Consider the following 23887-nt stretch of genomic DNA (forward strand, 5'->3'; position numbering starts at 1 on the left):
ATACTTCTGCCTCCTTCCTTGGGTATGCAACCCACTTTTGGGTATATATTTAAAGTTTTAAACAACTTTGTTGTTCTGGCAGGAATGTTTTCTGTAACATACCCTATGGCTAGTCAGATTTATATGAAAACTCATACCACAGCCATCTTCTTCTTCACCAAGAATGAGTGATTTTCCTCATTCTTGGGCTTCCAACTGGGCTCAGACAGCTGCCTTATCTTACCAAACTTCAGTTTCTTGCCTGCTCATGGATGGAGAGACGGTTTCTGATTGAATACAGGTTCGACAACTTAACTCAAAACCTTTCTGTAAAAGACCATTGCTTCCTCCCATTCTGCTATTCCTCCCCCCTGAACCAGTGAGCAAATCTATTATAGGGAGCTCTTTGAGAAAGTACTGGTGACCAAAGTGCAGGGCCATTGTTACGAATTTAATCAGTAGGGTGAAATTCATCGCTGGGCAGAGAACATCACAGAGTCCCATGCTCCACTTAATCCCAGGTAAAACCTAGTTTGAAAGTTCAAAGTGGGACTAAAGTTCTCCATAGACATCATACTACCTCCTGCCAAAGGATGAATTTTAGACTTAAACTGTGACAGGAAACACACTTGAGGAATGGAATGATTCCCATTGATTTCAAAGGAATGGGATTGTCGCATTCGGGATGGTGGAGGTGAGACGGAAGAAAAATTGTTCCCTCCTTCTTTGCAGGTATGGAATAAACTGTATGTTGCCCCAACCATAACCAGCAAGAATTGAAAGGACCAAACTGGATTCTTGTTCATGATGGCCAGTTGTGCTACTGATTCTGCTCTTAATCACCTTGACATTCATCCTCATTGCAGTACCAAGAAAGTCATTGGAATGACACAAGAATGCAGTTGGCCCATACAATTTTAAGATGAAAGAAATCTGAAGAGAGCAACGTGCATGTCACGCCCTCTGAGGCTGAGATTAGCCCAATCATCACAAACCCAGAGGAAAGCTGCTGCATTCAAAGTAGGACTGATGAAAGGCATTCAAGTTTGTTTCGTAACTAATTAGGACCTCCTCCACAACTGGCATCTCAAATCCTCCAGGCAATCCAAGAAACTGTATAAAAGCACTAACGACTCAGGGCTCTTTTAAACACTTCTCTGGAATTCATCTCCTCGGTGAACTGAGTAAGTCCAATTTGACTCAATCTCTTTTGAACCCTAGAAATGTCAGAGTAGGCTCCATTTCTATTTTAAGACTTAATCTTGCTCATAGTTTCTGGGATTTTTATTGGGGATCAGGGATTTTCTTCCTGAATTATCTTGTGTCATTATTCAGGTAGAGCTGCTGGTGGATTCATGATCTGCAAGAGTTAAATTGGGAGGATTTTATTATCAAGATATGAATAGGGCACTGAAATCTTTTCAGTTCTTTAGAAAGTTGGAAACAGAATTAGGTATATTGAAGAATCTTTCCCAGTATCTTTAGAATAGCAGTCCCTTTAGAAGCATGTTTCACTTGGATGTATATTAGCAAGAATCTTAAAATCATTATTTGAGGGTTAGTTAGAAATGGAATGACTGGTTTTCTACTTTATTCTGAAGCAGCTATTGGTCCCTTCTGACCTTATAGTCCATGAGTCTTTAAACACAGAAGAATGGATTAAGCTGAAAAGCTAGTGTGATCCAGTCTAGTACTTCTTATGTTCTTCTAGAAAGAAATACCCATTGAAGACGCTTCTCCTCAGATGAGAGACCAGAACCATCTAACCCCATGTGAGAATCTTGTCCTTAGTGATCTGTTTGAAGAAAAGCACATTTTCTGTATATTCATCAGGAAGTATTGGTGACTCGAGGTTTGGAAAATGTGGATACAGACTCAATTAGGTTGCATGTAGTGGTTTAAGTCTCAAAGGAAAGGATATGATTACCCTGATCCCTGCCATGTTCTCTTTCAGATATATCTGAAAGGGAGACAGAATGCCAGGTGTCCATCATAGAAAGAATTACACTTATTCCGGTCAGGCTTTTTCAGACTAACTCATTGACAGAGGTTGAAAGGTTCCATTTGGGAGGGAAGTTTAGTGCGAGTGGTAAAGAGGCGTAGAAAGAGTTAATAGGAACAAGTCCATGGGCACGAACACAGGGACCAAGTCCACTCCTCTCTCTCTCAGGCCCCATGCACACCTCACTACATTAGTTATCTAACTTTAAAGACTTTTTCTCCCACCAGGACTTCTACCTTCTCTTTACTGTAGTCTCTCTTGTATGTTTCAGGTTTACCTCCATCACAGAAAGATGACTTTCTCCAGCCTCTGCTATCCAGAATGCGGGGTGGCCCGGCCCGCTCCAGTTTCTGGCACCTGCAACGAGCCGTGCGTTAGGCAGTGCCCTGACTCTGAAGTGGTGATCAAGCCTTCTCCGGTTGTCATGACCCTCCCAGGCCCAATTATGAGCACTTTCCCTCAGCACAGCGGAGTGGGAGCCGTAGGAGCACCAGTGGTCGGACCCGGTTTCGGGGGCTCATTTGGCCGGGGGGGCTATGGAGGAGGCTATTATGGAGGATTGTACGGTTTAGGGGGATTCGGTGGTTACGGTGGCGGTTGCGGTTACGGTTACGGGGGATTATGGGGTTACCCTGGCCATTGTGGTTATGGGGGATTTGGGGGTTACCCCGGCCATTATGGTTACGGGGGACTATGCGGTTACAGGGGATATGGTCGTAAATACGTGGGGGGACACTGCTGGCCATGTTAAACCCAGCAAGAATGTCTGTGGAAAAAGGAAGAACCAGGAAATGAACAGCAAGAAACAGCTTCACACTTGACCTTATGGGCATGGCTTTCAGAAGTGCTGTGCAAACATGGCTCCTGTTGAACTCCGTGTGAGCTGTGTGTGCTCAGCCCTTGGGCTGACAGCCTAGCTGTATTTCTTATATTACGCTTTGCGACGCTTTCCACCAATGTTTTCCCAACCATGTGCGATTCTCTTATTCACATGTGGACACTCAGGCTGTTTATACTAAACCCCAGAATGGGAAGAAAACAGGGACGGTTAGATAGGCCTCAGTTACATTTATTATCACTTTAAATCCCTTTACAGGGCGAAAAAAGAGACCTTGCTGCCAAGGAGATTTATACCCTGTATGTTCTATCCTTTCCATCAATATGTACTTTTAGCATCTCCCTTTAACATTTGCTATGGCAGCTGTACAATGGAGAAGTTGCGTAGTCCTCTGTGTCTATTTTCCCACCAACCGGGGTAAAACAAGGAACTTGAAATGGTTGCAAAGTAGACTTGTTTGTCAGGCTCTGCAACTATAACAAAGAAAAAAGAACATCTTGTCTGAAATGGGTCCCAATGGGGTGGGTGATTTATCCCAGCCCTTCTTGTAACACTGGAATTACATTTTTTCTGCTCTGTAACTTTTCTTCCTGTAACCGTGTACTGCAAAAGTCACTTGCATTAAAAATTATGCTGCATCATGATATCGGTCTTCTGGTTCTGCTTGTTCGTCCTCCTATGTCTAAAAACACACTGGACAAAAGTCAACCCTGTGGAGCTGGCAGCACCAAGCACATCTGAAGTTGGAACTTTCAAAGCCCTGGAATGATAGAAGAATCTGGCCTTGAAGTGGTTAATAGCATTGTGCAGGCCCTCCAGCCACAGGTTGAATTCCCTCTTGTATTAGCCTGAAAAGACTTATCCAGATTTTCACTTTCAGTGTGGAACTTTTCCCTTAGTTTTCAAGAAAAGCAATCACATTCTTCGCAGTGAGCATCTGTGTGAGTCTTTGAAGAACAAAGACTCAGTTTTTCTAAGAAAAAAAAAAATGTGGCCACCAAATCACTTGCTCAATGCAAGGTTATCTCTAGCCCTAACTCTTTGAGTGGCAGAACAACTTTCAGATCAGGATGCTTTTGCATCTAGAATGCTTTGAAATTTGGGCTCGTCTCTAGAAAGTCCTTCTCAGCCTGAACTCTACATATCACCCTCTCTCTTCTATGCAGCTTGCTTTCCCCAGGCTTTGTGTGTGTCAGCAGGGATTATTCATACACACAAATGCTGGGAAAATTTTACTAACCTGGCCACTTCTTATGGGTGCTTTATCAGGAGCCCTCTGACCAAACCAATCCACGTTTCCATCCCTATCGCTCATCCACATGCTAAGAATGAATGTTCAAACCTATGTATCTCTGGCATGTTGTTTTGAGAGCATTTTGAACAATAAACTCTCCAATGGGACCTCTGCTGAAAGTTAATTCTGGCATCAGCAGCCCTCTTTCAGAATAATTCTCCTTTTTCAGGACATTCTCCCCTTCTCTGCTGGGACCTCCAGTGACATGTAGCGCATAGCATTCATCTAAAGTGCAGTCTATAATGAAAATCTAACAGGGGGTGTAAATTCAACTAGGTCTGCTCCTTGACACCAACTGTGCACTCATTTTGCAGTGCTGGAGATGAGCTGACAATATATAGGGCAATTGTGCAGAAATATTTCAATTTCATATTGAGATTTTGGGTTTCATTGCACCAATAAATATCAGTTAAATTAACATTCTTTTCATTCGTTGCCCGTATGTGTTCATCAACTAGTCGGCGGCAATGTTCATTTCTTATTCAAATGACAAGATCAAAAGATAAACGCACCTGAATGAGTCTGATCTTCCCACGTAGACAAATTACGCTACAGCAAACTCACCTGCAGGAACCAAGAATCTCGTGTGTGATATTAAGAGATGCCTGTAAGAACCATGAATTAACTACAAGAATCTCATGGTTTTTGAGGTAACTGTCACTCATTGCACCCCATATTACCATTGTTCTATAAAATACCCTGGATGGATAATGGCTTGCTATTGTACAACTACAGCTATAAAGATTACATTTCCTATCACATTTTTTTCAACATTTTTGTGGCTCTCATTGTCCAGAAGATAAAGATATGCCGCTCATCTAATTTTTAATTTGACTACACAAAATGAGAAACGCTTCAAAACCATTCTGCCTCTTTAAGGACGTGATCTAATACTCATGTAGTGAGGGGAAAGTTAGGCCTCCACCACCTGGTTTTATTTAACTGCAGTAGAGTTCTAGTCTTCAATATCAGAGTGTACCTATGGACCCCTGCTTGGAATGGAAGAACACAGCCATTGCTACAGAATATCAGACATCGCTCCCACAGTGGTCAGTACCAGAGACTTCACAGGGAGGTGCAAGAAACCCAGCAGACCACAGGTCTGGGATCACCTGCCCATAGGGGAGTTTCTTCACTATTCCCTGAAGGACAAGACTTAAAAACTTGAAAAATGCAGTAAATCCATTTCAGTCTCCATTTTCTCTAGAGCACTGCAAGCACCATCCTGTCTGCGTCACTAAGACAGATGTTTCAACCCAGCCTGTCGTTTGACATGCATCAGGATGAGTAATAAAATTAAACCCGCAGCCTGAAAGACCTGAACCGCTGAGGAATAAACCTTTTGCCATTAAAAAATGAGCCTTTTGCTGCCTGATCACAGCCTTCATTGAGAACAAATGCCCTAATATTGCCAAGGTCCAGCTCTAAAATATCTACTTATTTCTTTTTTTTTGTTTTTATTTTTTTAACCTGGAAGGCCTGGGAACTCTGATCCTCTGAACTCCTGTGAAAACATTTTGTGCAAGTCTTCAGACATAAAAGAACTAGTTCTGGGCTATATCAGCACCTATTCCAATGATCTCTCTTCTGGATGCAGAACGCCAACCTCTTTCCAAAGGAGCCATTAATTTTAGGTGCCTGATAGGAAAGGCCCGAGCCCTATTTTTCAGAAGTGGTCAGTACTCAAAACTCCCATTAAAGCTAATGAGTGCAGGTCGGACTCACCATTTTTTGATAACAGCTTTCCTGAATTGTGCACCAAGACTGGATATATCCAAAACTGTAGAACATTTTAGGCAAGGAATGTGGAAGCTATGGTTGATATGAAAAGAATGGAAAATGAATGGAAGAGTAATTAAACCAGAAGACCAAAAGTATGATGTAGTGTATATTTTTACTTGAAATAAAAAGGAATAGAAAATTGTCAAAATAAAGAATAGGGAAAGAAGGCCGAGTATAAAGCCTATTTTTCCAAAGTTTCATGAAGGGCCTTTTCATATCACAAGCTCCTAAGTGGTGTATTTCTCACACAGTTGTCTGACTTCTTTGTTTCAGCTTTGTCACCTATGTTAATTACTTGTTTTACCCTGGTCAGTTTCAACTAAAGCAAAACACAATAAAAGCAGAAGTTCAAAAAGTTTCTCTGTTTTTAGCTGCTGTTAAAAAGTTAAAGGGGAGGAAGAAATGGTTCATATTCGTTGATAGGAGATAGCATAGGCTAACTGTCATTGACACAAAAATCTTTTGATACTCATCTGGCATGGTAAAGAGGAATATAAATCAAAGCCTATTTGGTATCTTTCACCAGACATCTAGGTAGGGAAAAAATGCTCCAGAGGGTGGTGCGAAGGATGTTTTAGCCAGGCATCTATCAGGAAGTGACAGAGTACTGTAACTCATGCCCACAGTGTCAGCATGATGGACCAAAGGAAGTGTCAAAGGCCCCACTCATCCCACTCCCCATAGCTGGCGTGCCCTTCAACCATATAGAGCTAGATTTGGTAGGCCCTCTGCAGAAGAGCATGGATGGCCACCGCTATAGTTACTGTAGATTATGCAAGCTGGTAACCTGAGGCTGTTCCCCTACAGACCACCACCACCCCTAAGACTGTAGCAGAAATTGCGAAAGTTTTTGCCTGACTGGGCATCCCAATGATGGAACGAATGTGACTTCTCGCTTGATGCCTGAGTTGTGTCAACTCCTGAACATTCAAGCCCCCCAGACAGCCGTCTATTGTCCACAATCAGATGGGTTGCTGTAAAGATTTAGCAAAACCTTGAAAACTATGTTGCAGAAATTCATGGAAGAGGTCCTTTATGGAAGGCAACCCCAAGACATTCTCGACCTCTTTAGGGAAATACATGAAGAACAGAAGACCCAGGCAAAGGGAGAAACCCACCATGTTCTGAAGATGCAGGAATGCCTCCAAACATTGGGGATCTTCTTGAGAGAGAATTTGAAGCAAGCCCAGCAGACTTGGGCACAGCAATATAACAAGGAGGCCTGGCCCGTTTGGGGAGTTTTGAACCCAGGGAATGGTCCCTGCTTCTTCTGCCCTCAGGAGGATCTAACCTACTGGCCAAGTTGCAAGGCCCCTTTGAGGGGTTCAGTAAGGCCTAATACGAGCAATTGCAGGATATCCTGTGGGCCTTCCCCAATATCCTATCAGCACATCTAGGATGGACAGTGGCTGCAAGCCATCATATTACCACCATAACGCATCAGAAGGTCTGCAATTCCCACAGGCCCCTACCCTGGAGGAGATGGGAGGCAGTGCTAAGGGAAATGGAGACCATACTGGACTTGGATGTGATTGAGGAGTCACATAGCAAATGGCGGAGTCCAATAGTCCTGGTTCCGAAACTCGATGGTGCCATTTGTTTTTGCATTGGCTTCTGGAAAATAAATGAAATTTCCTGGTTCAATGTCTACCCCATGACACAAATAGAGGAGCTTTTGTAACAATGGGGGACCAAATTCCTGTCGGCTCATAGACTGGCTGTTACAACCCTAGAAGCAGTATAATGACACTTCCGTTCTTTTAGGCATTGACCAGGACAGTAAATGAAATTTCTTGGTTCAATGCCTACAGCCTATCACTAATAGAAGAGCTTTTGGAAAGACTGGAGGGAACAAATTCCTGTCAACTTTGCATCTGACAAAAGGCTTTTGGCAAATCCCCCTAATGCCAAACTCTCTCCCTAAGACAGCCTTTCCAACACCCTTTGGCTAATACCAGTTTAGAACAATGCCGTTAGGACTACAAGGGCCACAGACACTTTGCAATGGCTCATGGACCAGCTGTTACAACCCCACAAGCAATATACCGCCACTTACATTGCTGACGTTGTGTATAGCTCCCATTGGAATCACCTTCTCCAAAATCTATCCAGAGTGTTGCAGGCTCTTAAGGACATTGGCCTCACTGCAAACCACTCAAAATGCTATCTTCAAAAGAGTGAGGTCATGTACCTAGAATACATGGTCGGGGATGGGGGAAACTGTTGCAGCCCCTAGAAGACAAGGTGCAGACCCTGCAGGATTGGCCCATCCTGACAACAAAAAAAAAGGCACAGCAATTTCTCAGTCTAGCTGGATATTACCACTGCTTCATCTCAGACTTTGCGACTTTGGAGGCCCTACTGACCAACTTAAATAGAAACACTCAACCTGAAAGACTGACTGACTGACACAGGAACTAGTCTTAACACACCTGGACTTCTAGAAGCCCTTCCGTTTGCAGACAGACACTTCAGAAATAGGGTCAGGGTTGTATTGTTGCAAGAAGTTGCAGGGGAGGAACACCCCATTCCATAGCTAAGTCCCAAGCTGTTCCCCATGGAAATCCATTACTCAACAACTAACAAGCAGGCCTTGGCAGTTAAGTGGGTGATAGAAGCCCTTAGCTACTATCTGCTAGGAAATAGGTTCCAACTGATCACCGACCATGCGCCCCTGCAGCAGTTATATAATATGAAGGATACCAATCCGTCGATCATGCAGTAGTACTTTGCCCTGCAGCTATCCGACTTCCAAGTACTACGCTGACCCAAGAAAGCATATGCCATGGCCAACTTCTTTTCAAGGATAGGTGGGGAGTGGAAAGTAGAAGAACACCCACCGGATAGCCTCTTAAGTGGGAGGTTGTGTGATGGTGTGCACTCCCGGTGCACTGGCCAGTCAGGGCTCAACTCCTCATTGCAGACTCAGGAAGCCATTCCCACAAGTCCCTACTGTGCATGCCCCATGTGCAGTGCTAGTATAAAAGGAAGAAGGCCAGCTCATTCTGGGCTGACCGTTGGAGAGGCAAGATGCCCATTCCTCTCTCCAGCCTGGGAGCAGCGAAAGCCTCAGACAGCGAGGGCTAGAGGTGCTCAAAACCTGGCAGACGCCCACATACCGACAAATGCCCCAATGGATTTGTATCCATCAGGAACCTGCCCAGGCCGAGGAACATGGAGACCCCAGTAATGCTCAGACTATGATCACTGGAACCATGGAAGGAAGTAGCCTAGGGAAGGGACTGGTTAATGTCCAATGCTAGTCAGCATGTTTTGGATGCCCCTCTCAACCACCCGCAGACATGCGTACTGCTGCCAAGGCCCTGGGCTGGAACCAAGTGGAGTAGGGAGGGCCCATGTCCAGCTACTGAATCAGATGAGTCCCATCTCTTCCAGATAGCATTTGCTGTGTTCTCATGTGCAGAAGTAATTATAGATGTACATCCACATTTGCTATAGTTTAGGAGAGCTCCAGTGAAGCCAGTGGAACACTGAAGATTTACACCAGGGGAGCAGGTGGCCTTCTGTGTTTTGATTTGATAAAAGAAAAAAACACTTTATTTCATCAGTGAGTATTGGTGACTTCCTAAAATTTACAAAGCAAGGCACTGCATTATGATGCTGGACTGAACTCATTTGTAAGTACAGGTTACATCCCAACAAGGAAAGTAGTATTATTAATGTTATCCCAGCTTTAAAATCCCATCTTCAAAAAAACGAAAGAAGGAGGATGCGAGAAACTACAGACCAGTCAGTACAGACCATATCAACCAGTCAGTACAGACCACATCAACCATGGCTTCCACATTCTTTGCCAAAAATGTTCTACAGTTTTGGATATATCCAGTCTTGGTGCACAATTCAGGAAAGCTGTTATCAAAAAATGGTGAGTCCGACCTGCACTCATTAGCTTTAATGGGAGTTTTGAGTACTGACCACTTCTGAAAAATAGGGCTCGGGCCTTTCCTATCAGGCACCTAAAATTAATGGCTCCTTTGGAAAGAGGTTGGCGTTCTGCATCCAGAAGAGAGATCATTGGAATAGGTGCTGATATAGCCCAGAACTAGTTCTTTTATGTCTGAAGACTTGCACAAAATGTTTTCACAGGAGTTCAGAGGATCAGAGTTCCCAGGCCTTCCAGGTTAAAAAAATAAAAACAAAAAAAAAGAAATAAGTAGATATTTTAGAGCTGGACCTTGGCAATATTAGGGCATTTGTTCTCAATGAAGGCTGTGATCAGGCAGCAAAAGGCTCATTTTTTAATGGCAAAAGGTTTATTCCTCAGCGGTTCAGGTCTTTCAGGCTGCGGGTTTAATTTTATTACTCATCCTGATGCATGTCAAACGACAGGCTGGGTTGAAACATCTGTCTTAGTGACGCAGACAGGATGGTGCTTGCAGTGCTCTAGAGAAAATGGAGACTGAAATGGATTTACTGCATTTTTCAAGTTTTTAAGTCTTGTCCTTCAGGGAATAGTGAAGAAACTCCCCTATGGGCAGGTGATCCCAGACCTGTGGTCTGCTGGGTTTCTTGCACCTCCCTGTGAAGTCTCTGGTACTGACCACTGTGGGAGCGATGTCTGATATTCTGTAGCAATGGCTGTGTTCTTCCATTCCAAGCAGGGGTCCATAGGTACACTCTGATATTGAAGACTAGAACTCTACTGCAGTTAAATAAAACCAGGTGGTGGAGGCCTAACTTTCCCCTCACTACATGAGTATTAGATCACGTCCTTAAAGAGGCAGAATGGTTTTGAAGCGTTTCTCATTTTGTGTAGTCAAATTAAAAATTAGATGAGCGGCATATCTTTATCTTCTGGACAATGAGAGCCACAAAAATGTTGAAAAAAATGTGATAGGAAATGTAATCTTTATAGCTGTAGTTGTACAATAGCAAGCCATTATCCATCCAGGGTATTTTATAGAACAATGGTAATATGGGGTGCAATGAGTGACAGTTACCTCAAAAACCATGAGATTCTTGTAGTTAATTCATGGTTCTTACAGGCATCTCTTAATATCACACACGAGATTCTTGGTTCCTGCAGGTGAGTTTGCTGTAGCGTAATTTGTCTACGTGGGAAGATCAGACTCATTCAGGTGCGTTTATCTTTTGATCTTGTCATTTGAATAAGAAATGAACATTGCCGCCGACTAGTTGATGAACACATACGGGCAACGAATGAAAAGAATGTTAATTTAACTGATATTTATTGGTGCAATGAAACCCAAAATCTCAATATGAAATTGAAATATTTCTGCACAATTGCCCTATATATTGTCAGCTCATCTCCAGCACTGCAAAATGAGTGCACAGTTGGTGTCAAGGAGCAGACCTAGTTGAATTTACACCCCCTGTTAGATTTTCATTATAGACTGCACTTTAGATGAATGCTATGCGCTACATGTCACTGGAGGTCCCAGCAGAGAAGGGGAGAATGTCCTGAAAAAGGAGAATTATTCTGAAAGAGGGCTGCTGATGCCAGAATTAACTTTCAGCAGAGGTCCCATTGGAGAGTTTATTGTTCAAAATGCTCTCAAAACAACATGCCAGAGATACATAGGTTTGAACATTCATTCTTAGCATGTGGATGAGCGATAGGGATGGAAACGTGGATTGGTTTGGTCAGAGGGCTCCTGATAAAGCACCCATAAGAAGTGGCCAGGTTAGTAAAATTTTCCCAGCATTTGTGTGTATGAATAATCCCTGCTGACACACACAAAGCCTGGGGAAAGCAAGCTGCATAGAAGAGAGAGGGTGATATGTAGAGTTCAGGCTGAGAAGGACTTTCTAGAGACGAGCCCAAATTTCAAAGCATTCTAGATGCAAAAGCATCCTGATCTGAAAGTTGTTCTGCCACTCAAAGAGTTAGGGCTAGAGATAACCTTGCATTGAGCAAGTGATTTGGTGGCCACATTTTTTTTTTCTTAGAAAAACTGAGTCTTTGTTCTTCAAAGACTCACACAGATGCTCACTGCGAAGAATGTGATTGCTTTTCTTGAAAACTAAGGGAAAAGTTCCACACTGAAAGTGAAAATCTGGATAAGTCTTTTCAGGCTAATACAAGAGGGAATTCAACCTGTGGCTGGAGGGCCTGCACAATGCTATTAACCACTTCAAGGCCAGATTCTTCTATCATTCCAGGGCTTTGAAAGTTCCAACTTCAGATGTGCTTGGTGCTGCCAGCTCCACAGGGTTGACTTTTGTCCAGTGTGTTTTTAGACATAGGAGGACGAACAAGCAGAACCAGAAGACCGATATCATGATGCAGCATAATTTTTAATGCAAGTGACTTTTGCAGTACACGGTTACAGGAAGAAAAGTTACAGAGCAGAAAAAATGTAATTCCAGTGTTACAAGAAGGGCTGGGATAAATCACCCACCCCATTGGGACCCATTTCAGACAAGATGTTCTTTTTTCTTTGTTATAGTTGCAGAGCCTGACAAACAAGTCTACTTTGCAACCATTTCAAGTTCCTTGTTTTACCCCGGTTGGTGGGAAAATAGACACAGAGGACTACGCAACTTCTCCATTGTACAGCTGCCATAGCAAATGTTAAAGGGAGATGCTAAAAGTACATATTGATGGAAAGGATAGAACATACAGGGTATAAATCTCCTTGGCAGCAAGGTCTCTTTTTTCGCCCTGTAAAGGGATTTAAAGTGATAATAAATGTAACTGAGGCCTATCTAACCGTCCCTGTTTTCTTCCCATTCTGGGGTTTAGTATAAACAGCCTGAGTGTCCACATGTGAATAAGAGAATCGCACATGGTTGGGAAAACATTGGTGGAAAGCGTCGCAAAGCGTAATATAAGAAATACAGCTAGGCTGTCAGCCCAAGGGCTGAGCACACACAGCTCACACGGAGTTCAACAGGAGCCATGTTTGCACAGCACTTCTGAAAGCCATGCCCATAAGGTCAAGTGTGAAGCTGTTTCTTGCTGTTCATTTCCTGGTTCTTCCTTTTTCCACAGACATTCTTGCTGGGTTTAACATGGCCAGCAGTGTCCCCCCACGTATTTACGACCATATCCCCTGTAACCGCATAGTCCCCCGTAACCATAATGGCCGGGGTAACCCCCAAATCCCCCATAACCACAATGGCCAGGGTAACCCCATAATCCCCCGTAACCGTAACCGCAACCGCCACCGTAACCACCGAATCCCCCTAAACCGTACAATCCTCCATAATAGCCTCCTCCATAGCCCCCCCGGCCAAATGAGCCCCCGAAACCGGGTCCGACCACTGGTGCTCCTACGGCTCCCACTCCGCTGTGCTGAGGGAAAGTGCTCATAATTGGGCCTGGGAGGGTCATGACAACCGGAGAAGGCTTGATCACCACTTCAGAGTCAGGGCACTGCCTAACGCACGGCTCGTTGCAGGTGCCAGAAACTGGAGCGGGCCGGGCCACCCCGCATTCTGGATAGCAGAGGCTGGAGAAAGTCATCTTTCTGTGATGGAGGTAAACCTGAAACATACAAGAGAGACTACAGTAAAGAGAAGGTAGAAGTCCTGGTGGGAGAAAAAGTCTTTAAAGTTAGATAACTAATGTAGTGAGGTGTGCATGGGGCCTGAGAGAGAGAGGAGTGGACTTGGTCCCTGTGTTCGTGCCCATGGACTTGTTCCTATTAACTCTTTCTACGCCTCTTTACCACTCGCACTAAACTTCCCTCCCAAATGGAACCTTTCAACCTCTGTCAATGAGTTAGTCTGAAAAAGCCTGACCGGAATAAGTGTAATTCTTTCTATGATGGACACCTGGCATTCTGTCTCCCTTTCAGGTATTTCTGAAAGAGAACATGGCAGGGATCAGGGTAATCATATCCTTTCCTTTGAGACTTAAACCACTACATGCAACCTAATTGAGTCTGGTTTCAAGGCTTTCCAAACATTGAGAGTCACCAATACTTCCTGATGAATATACAGAAAATGTGCTTTTCTTCAAACAGATCACTAAGGACAAGATTCTCACATGGGGTTAGATGGGTTCTGGTCCCTCATCTGAGGAGAAGCGTCTTCAATGGGTATTTCTTTCTAGAAGAACATAGGAATTGCTAAACTGGATCACACAGCTTTTCTGCTTAATCCATTCTTCTGTGTTTAATAGTGAGGAGTAACAGCTGCTTCAGAATAAAGTAGAAAACCAGTGGATTGGCCATTTCAGGACTAACCTGTAAAAGATTCTTGCTAATATACCCAAGTGAAACATGCCTAAGGGACTTTCTAAAGATACTGAAGAGATTTCAATGCCCTAATTCTGTTTCCAATTCATAAGAACTATATTTTGCTATTGCATATCTTGATCCTAAAATCCTCCCTTTAACTTCAGATCATGAATCCACCAGCAGCTGCACCTGGATAATTACACAAGATAATTAAGGAAGAAAATCCTGATCCCCAATAAAAATCCCAGAAACTATGAGCAAGATTAAGTCTAAAATAGAAATGGAGCCTACTCTGACATTTCTAGGGTTCAAAAGAGATTGAGTCAAATTGGACTTACTCAGTTCACCGAGGAGATGAATTCCAGAGAAGTGTTTAAAAGAGCCCTGAGTCGTTAGTGCTTTTATACAGTTTCTTGGATTGCCTGGAGGATTTGAGATGCCAGTTGTGGAGGAGGTCCTAATTAGTTACGAAACAAACTTGAATGCCTTTCATCAGTCCTACTTTGAATGCAGCAGCTTTCCTCTGGGTTTGTGATGATTGGGCTAATCTCAGCCTCAGAGGGCGTGACATGCACGTTGCACTCTTCAGATTTCTTTCATCTTAAAATTGTATGGGCCAACTGCATTCTTGTGTCATTCCAATGACTTTCTTGGTACTGCAATGAGGATGAATGTCAAGGTGATTAAGAGAGGCATCAGTAGCACAACTGGCCATCATGAACAAGAATCCAATTTGGTCCTTTCAATTCTTGCTGGTTATGGTTGGGCGCAACATACAGTTTATTCCATACCTGCAAAGAAGGAGGGAACAATTTTTCTTCCGTCTCACCTCCACCATCCCGAATGCGACAATCCCATTCCCTTTGAAATCAATGGGAATCATTCCATTCCCTCAAGTGTGTTTCCTGTCACAGTTTAAGTCTAAAATTCATCCTTTGGCAGGAGGTAGTATGATGTCTATGGACAACTTTAGTCCCACTTTGAACTTTCAAGCTAAGCTTTACCTGGGATGTAAGTGGAGCATTGGCCTTTGTGATGTTCCTCTGCCCAGAGGTGAATTTCACCCCACACTGATTAAAACGTGACGTAACATTGGCCCTGCACTTTGGTCACCAGTACTTTCTCAAAGGGCTGCCTAGAGCGGATTTGCTCATTGGTTCAGGGGGGTATCGCAGAGTGAGAGGAAGAGGTGCTCGTTTATAGAAAGTTTTTGAAGTAGGTTGTCGAACCTGTATTCAATCAGAAACCATCTCGCCATCCATGAGCAGGTAAGAAACTGAGGATTTATAAGACAATGCAGCTGGCTGAGCCCAGCTAGAAGCTCAAGAATGAGGAAAATCATGCATTCTTCATGAAGAAGAAGATGGCTGTGGGATTAATTTTCACAACATATCTAACGAGCCATATAGTATGTTACAGAAAACATTTCTGCCAGAACCACAATGTTGTATAAAATGTAAAATATATCCCCAGAAGTGGGTTACACATCTAGGGAAGGAGGCAGAAGTATCTTCCTTTGATTTTAAGAGCTTGATCCTCTTTGAAGTTGAAGCAAGTAGGCTCATTTACACAGAGACATGATGGTTTCAATTTTTTTATTTCAAGTGACTCTATTACTCAATGCAGAGGTATGTAATCCCAACAACAATGTATTAATATTCTAAGTATATAAACCTTTGCATGTGTAGAATGCCAAAATGAATGTTTGTGAGATGCTTTGAAATCTTGACTTCTGAGAACACTAAAGAACTTCCAGCGTTAATATCCTTACTATCTATGTTTGACAGGCATAGAAAAAGAGGCACGTTGAGGTGAAGGTCACTCGCGGGTCAGTTACACAAACAGAAATACAACTCCTGACTCCTGACTCCTCCTCCCACAGGCTGAGCACTCGGTTTAACCCCATTACAGCGTGTTTCAAGACATAGTTGGTAAGATGTCTTCTTATAAAATGTTTCCCTCCTTAAATCTAAGCATCAAAAATAAAAAACCTGGCTAATGTTGTGATCCACTTTAACTGTGCCATCTTTATACATCAGGATAACACTACTGCAAAAGAATTACAGATCCATCGATTTCTACTTTTCCATGAGGACAGTAGTGTTGTAAAGCTCAATATATAATTCAAGCATCAAATAGAGACTGATGCGCTCAGTGCAGACAGAAGAGACACGTTCACCGAGACTGCCCGTACATGAATTGCTGCTTAGGCCAGGTATGGACAGCCTGCCCCCAGGCACAGAGAAAGGGACCAAGGAAACTTCTGGTCCCCCATGAGTCTGAACAGGGCCACTATGCAAGAACTCGATGACACCAGGTGTAGCCAGACCCTCATCCAGGACAGCCTGATCCCTCACCCCGACCTGATTGGGACTGGGATAAGGTTGCAGTGCATCCATAGGGATGTTCATCTCTGACTCACCACTCATATTGACCTGGAGATTACCCCCATACCATAGGCCTCGAGGTCAGGGTCACCCCCAGACTGGCCAGCCTCATAATTCGGGGACACGACTAGACCCGATTCTAAAACTCCTAAAGAGTTATGGTTGTCAAAATTCCAGTGGGGATAAGGGAGGGAGGGACCCAGTGGAGAGCGCTACTTTCTGGACCAAAAGGTCCAGACCCAGGGGAGGGACCTTCTTACCTCCCTACAGCTCTAGTGGAACCTCCGCCCCAGGCACAGATTCCCATGAAGGACACCCAGATGGAACTCAAGATTGATGGCGATTTCATCTGTGAACAAAGGAACCCCATCCTCAGCAAAGCCAAGCAACGACCCCTATCGAGAGGTAGGGGACGGCATCCTTCACCTGCAAGGCCCCCTTTTTGAAATCCGGGGGGGACTGATTCTACTGGGTGGTTAAACAGCCCATAGACTCAAAAAGACCTCCTACAGTTGCTAGTTCCACAAAGGCTGTGGCGTGGCCTCCTGCATCTGGCCAACATGGTGCCCTGTGTCAGAACACCTCGAGGTGGAGAAGACCCTCCAGAAGATGACTAGGCAGTTCTTATGGCCAGGCATCCACCAGGAAGTAAAGAACTACTGAGCCTCTTGGACAGAGTGCCAGAGGGTCAGACCCGTTCTCTGTGCTCGGGGTCCCATCTGAGGCATTGGCTTGGGCCTGCTGGACCACTAGGAAATAGCAGCATGGAGAACTAAATCCAGGTGATTGTCCAGATGATACCTTGAAGCTGTCCCTTTGCAGACAGGCACGATCCCCAAAATTACCCATGCACTAGTGAAGTTACCAACACTTGCTGATGAATAAACAAAAGTGGTGACTGTTTCTTTATCAAAACCAAACACTAAACACCACCTCCTCCCCTGCGCTGTTCCACGGCCTCACTGCAGCTCCACCAAGATAGACCAGATGAGGATCTGCACCTATACTTACTTCTGCACATGAGAACGTAGCAATTGCCATGCTCCAAGAGATGAGTGCCCCATCTAATCCATATCCTTACACTTTAAAATAAATATAAAAGGAAAATGCAAATGTACAGTGAATGAAAATTAAAGAGCCCCAGTTTCAGAAACTAGGAATCACGAACTGAGCACTGGAATGACATCTGAGACCTTGACATGCATTTTTTAAATGAATCTAATCTTCAATTTCGAAATATCTAATGGCAATAAAGAAATCACTGCCGCTATAATAACACACCTCTCTGGCCGTATAAAACTTGATGACTGTTTATGAAGTGCTTTGCAATGCTTAGATTAGAGGAAGCATCAGACCATCCACTATGAAAGTTGTAATTATACCGGTCTGACATGGAGTTAAACGGAGGCACATTAAGGTGAAGGTAAGTCAGGGAGTGGCAGATGGAGGAATAAAACCCAATAGTTCGGTCTGCTCATGCCAAATACTAACCTCTGTCTCCTGAACACTACTAGACACGTACCATTCATGCCTTCCAAATATCTCACTAACCTGAGAGTAACTCTTAGAAAGGCTAATTCTGGAATACTTTTTATTTTGTTTTGATTATTTTGGGGGAACTTATGGGTGAAACATCTTCTGATTAAAATGTGAACAATGATCAACCATTGAGAGTCTTAGGATGCTCCATAAATCGTTTTATTTGAAGATGTTTGCTCAGTGCTGGGTGTTTACTTTGAAGCAGACAGATTGTCTTCTATTAAAATTATTTCCATTTAATTTCTATGTTGAGATTTTCATTCCTAATCTGCACATGAACAAGCTTGAAATGTACACACTTGTAATTCCTTTCAACCATTATTATCGTCATGTAAAAAGAAGGTTAAATTAGAGAGAGAACCTACCATGAACTTGTTTTACAAACTTGAAAGAATTCATTATCATTGGGTTACAATGATCCATTGGAGAGATGTGTTTCCAAGCAAAGAAAAAGTAGTACACAGAGTGCACTTGGTGACTTCATCCAAACCAGTGCTATAAGACTTAATGCAAGATTTCGATGCTTGAATTCTATATTGAGTTTGCAGTGCTGCTGCCCTCATGCAAAAAATGAAATCAACAGATTCGTACTTCTTTTGGAGAAGTATTATCCTCACCTAGAAAAAAGGGATCGTTAAAGCGGATTACAACATTAGCCAACTTTTTATTGTTGATGCTTCGATCCACAGAGGCAAACATTTTGTAATGAGACACGTTACCAACTTTGTCTTGAAACATACTGTAAGGGGGATCAGCCTAGTACTCAGCCTGTGGGAGGAGGAGTCAGGAGTCCTGGGTTGCATTTCTGTTTCCGTAACTGACCCCCAAGTGACCTTCACCTCAACATGCCCCTTTTTCTATGCCTATCAAACATAGATAGTAAGGATGTTAAAGATGAAAGTTCTTTAGTGTTCTCAGAACTCAGGGTTTCAAAGCACCTCACAAACATTCATTGGCGTTCGTGACTTGGAAAGTGCTATATGCTTAGTATATAAATAAATTGTTGTTGGGATTACATACCTCTACCTTGAGTAATAGAGTCCTTTGAAATAAAAAAATGGAAACTACAGTGTCTCATGTGATTCCCTTAATTAGGTCATGATGATTTAAAGTCACACAGTTTGGGGCTGTTTCTTTTTCATTCAAACCCAGTTTTGAATTTGGTATTTTATTAAACTATTTTTATAGAAAAATACGGGTGATCTCTCCGTGTAAATGAACACAGTTGCTTCAACTTCAAAGAGGTTCAAGCTCTAAAAATCATAGAAAGATACTTCTGCCTCCTTCCTTGGGTATGCAACCCACTTTTGGGTATATATTTAAAGTTTTAAACAACTTTGTTGTTCTGGCAGGAATGTTTTCTGTAACATACCCTATGGCTAGTCAGACTTTATATGAAAACTCATACCACAGCCATCTTCTTCACCAAGAATGAGTGATTTTCCTCTTTCTTGGGCTTCCAACTGGGCTCAGACAGCTGCCTTATCTTACCAAACTTCAGTTTCTTGCCTGCTCATGGATGGAGAGACGGTTTCTGATTGAATACAGGTTCCGAGACTTAACTCAAAACCTTTCTGTAAAAGACCATTGCTTCCTCCCATTCTGCTATTCCTCCCTCCCCTCCGAACCAGTGAGCAAATCTATTATAGGGAGCCCTTTGAGACCGCATTGCTGATCCAAGTGTAGGGCCATTGTTACGAATTCACCACTGTAGGGTGAAATTCATCGCTGGGCAGAGAGCCATCATAGAGTCCCATGTTCCACTTAAGTCCCCTGTAAAACCTAGTTTGAAAGTTCAAAGTGGGGCTAAAGTTCTCCATCGGTGTACTATCCCCTGCCAAAGGATGAATTTCAGACTTAAACTGTGACAGGAAACACACTGGAGTCAATGGAATGATTCCCACTGATTTCAAAGAATTGGATTTGACCCTTTGGGGATGGAGGTGGTGAGAAGGCAGAAAAATGGCTCCCTCCTTTCTAGCAGGTATGGAATAAACTGTATGTTGCCACTACCCATGACTAGCATGAATTGAAAGAACCAAACTGGATTCCTGTTCATGATGGCCAGTTGTGCTACTGATTCTGCTCTGAATCACCTTGACATTCATCCTCATTGCAGTACCAAGAAAGTCATTGGAATGACACAAGAATGCAGTTGGCCCATACAATTTTAAGATGAAAGAAATCTGAAGAGAGCAATGTGCATGCCACGCCCTCTGAGGCTGAGATTAGCCCAATCATCACAAACCCGGAGGAAAGCTGCTGCATTCAAAGTAGGACTTACGAAAGGCATTCAAGTTTGTTTGGTAACTAATTAGGACGCCCTCCACAATTGGCATCTCAAATCCTCCAGGCAATCCAAGAAACTGTATAAAAGCACTAACAACTCAGGGCTCTTCTAAACACTTCTCTGGAATTCATCTCCTCGGTGAACTGGGTAAGTCCAATTTGACTCAATCTCTTTCGAACCCTAGAAATGTCAGAGTAGGCTCCATTTCTATTTAAGACTGAATCCTGAACATATTTTCTGGGATTTTTATCGGAGATCAGGGATTTTCTTTCTGAATTATCTTATGTCATTATTCAGGTAGAGGCTCTACTGGATTCATGAGGATTTTAGGAGCAAGAGATGAAATTGGGAAATATAATTCCTATTATTTGGAAATAGAATTAGGGCACTGAAATCTTTTCAGTATCTTTAGAAAGTCTGTTAGGCATGTTTCACTTAGGTATATTAGGAAGAATCTTTCCCAGATTTGTCCTGATATGGCCAATCTAGCAGTCTTCTACTTTACTCTGAAGCAGCTGTTACTCCTCACTAATTGAAAAGATGGATGTTCTGTGCCTCGAAGTCTTAAAATCATTATTTGAGGACTTCAATAACTCAGTTTTAGGTTAGGGGTCTATTACAGGAATGAGTGGGTGAAGTTTTGTGGCCTGCGTTGTTCAGGAGGTCAGAATAGATCATATTGGTCCCTTCTGACCTCATAGTCCATGAGTCTTTGAGACACAGAAGGCTGAATTAAGCTGAAAACTAGTGCGATCCAGTCTAGTACTTCTTATGTTCTTCTAAGCAGAAATCCCTTTGAAGACGCTTCTCCTCAGATGAGAGACCAGAACCATTAACCCCTTGTTAGAATCCTGTCCTTAGTGATTTGTTTCGAGAAAAGCAAATTTTCTCTTTATTCCTCAGGAAGTATTGGTGACTCGAGGTTTGGAAAATGTGGATACAGACTCAATTGGTTTCCATACAGAGGTTAAAGCCTCAAAGAAAAGGATATGATTACCCTGATCCCTGCCATGTTCTCTTTCAGATATATCTGAAAGGGAGACAGAATGCCAGGTGTCCATCACAGAAAGAATTACACTTATTCCGGTCAATGTTTTTCAGACTAACTCATTGACAGAGGTTGAAAGGTGCCATTTGGGAGGGAAGTTTAGTGAGAGTGGAAAAGAGGCATAGAAAGGGTTAATACAAACGAGTACATGGCCACAAACAAAGGGACCAAGTCCACTCCTCTCTCTCGAGCCCCTTGCATACCTCATTACATTAGTAATCGAGCTCTGAAGTCTTTTTCTCCCACCAGGACTTCTACCTTCTCTTTACTGTAGTCTCTCTTGTATGTTTCAGGTTTACCTCCATCACAGAAAGATGACTTTCTCCAGCCTCTGCTATCCAGAATGCGGGGTGGCCCGGCCCGCTCCAGTTTCTGGCACCTGCAACGAGCCGTGCGTTAGGCAGTGCCCTGACTCTGAAGTGGTGATCAAGCCTTCTCCGGTTGTCATGACCCTCCCAGGCCCAATTATGAGCACTTTCCCTCAGCACAGCGGAGTGGGAGCCGTAGGAGCACCAGTGGTCGGACCCGGTTTCGGGGGCTCATTCGGCCGGGGGGGCTATGGAGGCTATTATGGAGGATTGTACGGTTTAGGGGGATTCGGTGGTTATGGTGGCGGTTACGGTTACGGGGGATTATGGGGTTACCCTGGCCATTGTGGTTATGGGGGATTTGGGGGTTACCCAGGCCATTATGGTTACGGGGGACTATGTGGTTACGGGGGATATGGTCGTAAATACGTGGGGGGACACTGCTGGCCATGTTAAGCCCAGCAAAAATGTCTGTGGGAAAAGGAAGAACCAGGAAATGAACAGCAAGATTCAGATTCACACTTAACCTTTTGGGTATGGCTTTCAGAAGTGCTGAACTCAGAGTGAACTGTGTGTTCTCAGCACATTGGATTGATAACCTGCCTGTATTTCTCATGTTGTGCTTTGCGACGCTTTCTGCCAGTGCTTTCCCAACCATGTGGTGATTCTCTTATTCACATGTGGACACATTCTCAGTTACACTCAGGCTGCTTATACTAAACCCCAGAATGGGAAGAAACAGGGACTGTAAGATAGGCCTCAGTTCCTTTTATTATTATTTTAAGTCCCTTTATAGGGGGAAAAAGAGACCTTCCTGCCAAGGAGATTTATACTCTGTATGTTCTATCCTTTCCATCAATATGTACTTTTAGCATCTCCCTTTAACATTTGCTATGGCAGCTGTACAATGGAGAAGTTGTGTAGTCTTCTGCTTCTATTTTCCCAGCAACTGGGGTAAAACAAGGAACTTGAAATGGTTGCAAAGTAGATTTGTGTGACAAGCTCTGCAACTATAACAAAGAAAAAAGAACATCTTGTCTGAAATGAGTCCCATTGGGGTGGGTGATTTATCCCAGCCCTTCTTGTAACACTGGAATTACATTTTTTCTACTCTGTAGCATTTCCTCCTGTAGCTGTGTACTGCAAATGTCACTTGCATTAAAAAGTATGCTGCATCATAATATCAGTTTTCTGGTTCTCCTTGTTCCTTCTCTATGTTTAAAAAACATGTTGAATGAATGTCATCTGTATGTGTGTGTCTGCCGGGGTTTTCGCACCTCCAGCCCCCGCTGTCTGGGACATTCTCTGCTCCCTGGCTGGATCCTGCAATGGCATCTTGTCTCTGACGGTCAGCCCAGACTGAGCTGGGATTTTTCCTTTTATGCTAGCACTGCACCAGAGGCATGCCCAGTAGGGACTTGTGGGACTGGCTTCCTCAGCCCACAATGAAGAGTCAGCTAATCCCTGTACCCTGCAGGGAGAGGGCACCCCATCACAACCCTAAATTAAAAATTGGGGATGAGATTTTTGAGAGCTACCTAAGGGATTTGAATTCCCAAGTTCCAACCAAAATCCATAAATATCTAGTGTCCCAACTGCATATCTTGCTCTGAAAATCCAAGCCTTAGCTTCTAAACCACGAAGGAACCAATGCCGGCAACTCAATAATGGGAAAAAAAGAAAAAAAAGCCTTCCTATTGTTAAGAATCACAGAGTGTCTGTGCAAAATTCAGTCTTAAATTAAAAGGATCACTAACATGTCATCTAAAGATAACAGAGAGGGCAAGCTGAATAGGACTTATCTAATTCACCCTTTGTTCCTGGAGGCCTAAATAGTTACAAACCAAACTTTGATAACTCCTTCAGTTTTTCATCTGTGTTTTTTGATTAGTTTGTTCTTAACTCCTCAGTCTATGATGTGCACATTACACACTGCAGCTCTCTTTCATCTGAAAACTTAATGGGCCAGCTCCATCCTGGAATATTTCAACTGACTTCATAGATGCTGCAATGGGATATTTGCAATCCTTGAATGGTTACTGTCCAATGTTGTTCATGAGTAACGGTGAGCATGTGGCAAGCGTAATCACTATAACTGGGTTTTATTTCTGACTCTGCCACTAGCTCCCTGTGGAACCTTAACCTCAATGTGCTTGTTCACCTCTACATCCAACAGATCTAACGGTGATATTATGCTTGATGATCATAGGCTTTCTCAAATAAAAGGGCTTCAAAGCACTTCAAGATCATTA

The 23887-nt window shown here is 43.3% G+C and overlaps 2 protein-coding genes across 2 annotated transcripts; one reads left to right on the top strand and one right to left on the bottom strand.

Annotated features, from left to right (window-relative positions):
- Nucleotides 1-2273: 2273 nt before the first annotated feature.
- Nucleotides 2274-2732, top strand: LOC137142170 (claw keratin-like). The gene has a single exon (XM_067531391.1). The coding sequence runs from the start codon at nt 2274-2276 to the stop codon at nt 2730-2732; it is 459 nt and encodes a 152-aa protein (XP_067387492.1).
- Nucleotides 2733-12886: 10154 nt separating this feature from the next.
- Nucleotides 12887-13345, bottom strand: LOC137142171 (claw keratin-like). The gene has a single exon (XM_067531392.1). The coding sequence runs from the start codon at nt 13343-13345 to the stop codon at nt 12887-12889; it is 459 nt and encodes a 152-aa protein (XP_067387493.1).
- Between the last annotated feature and the right edge of the window lie 10542 nt (nt 13346-23887).

Source organism: Emydura macquarii, unplaced genomic scaffold (assembly GCF_026122565.2).
Source record: "Emydura macquarii macquarii isolate MOO-44397 ecotype Brisbane River unplaced genomic scaffold, CSIRO-AGI_Emac_v2 contig_3219, whole genome shotgun sequence".
In the NCBI taxonomy this organism is placed as follows: domain Eukaryota; kingdom Metazoa; phylum Chordata; order Testudines; family Chelidae; genus Emydura; species Emydura macquarii.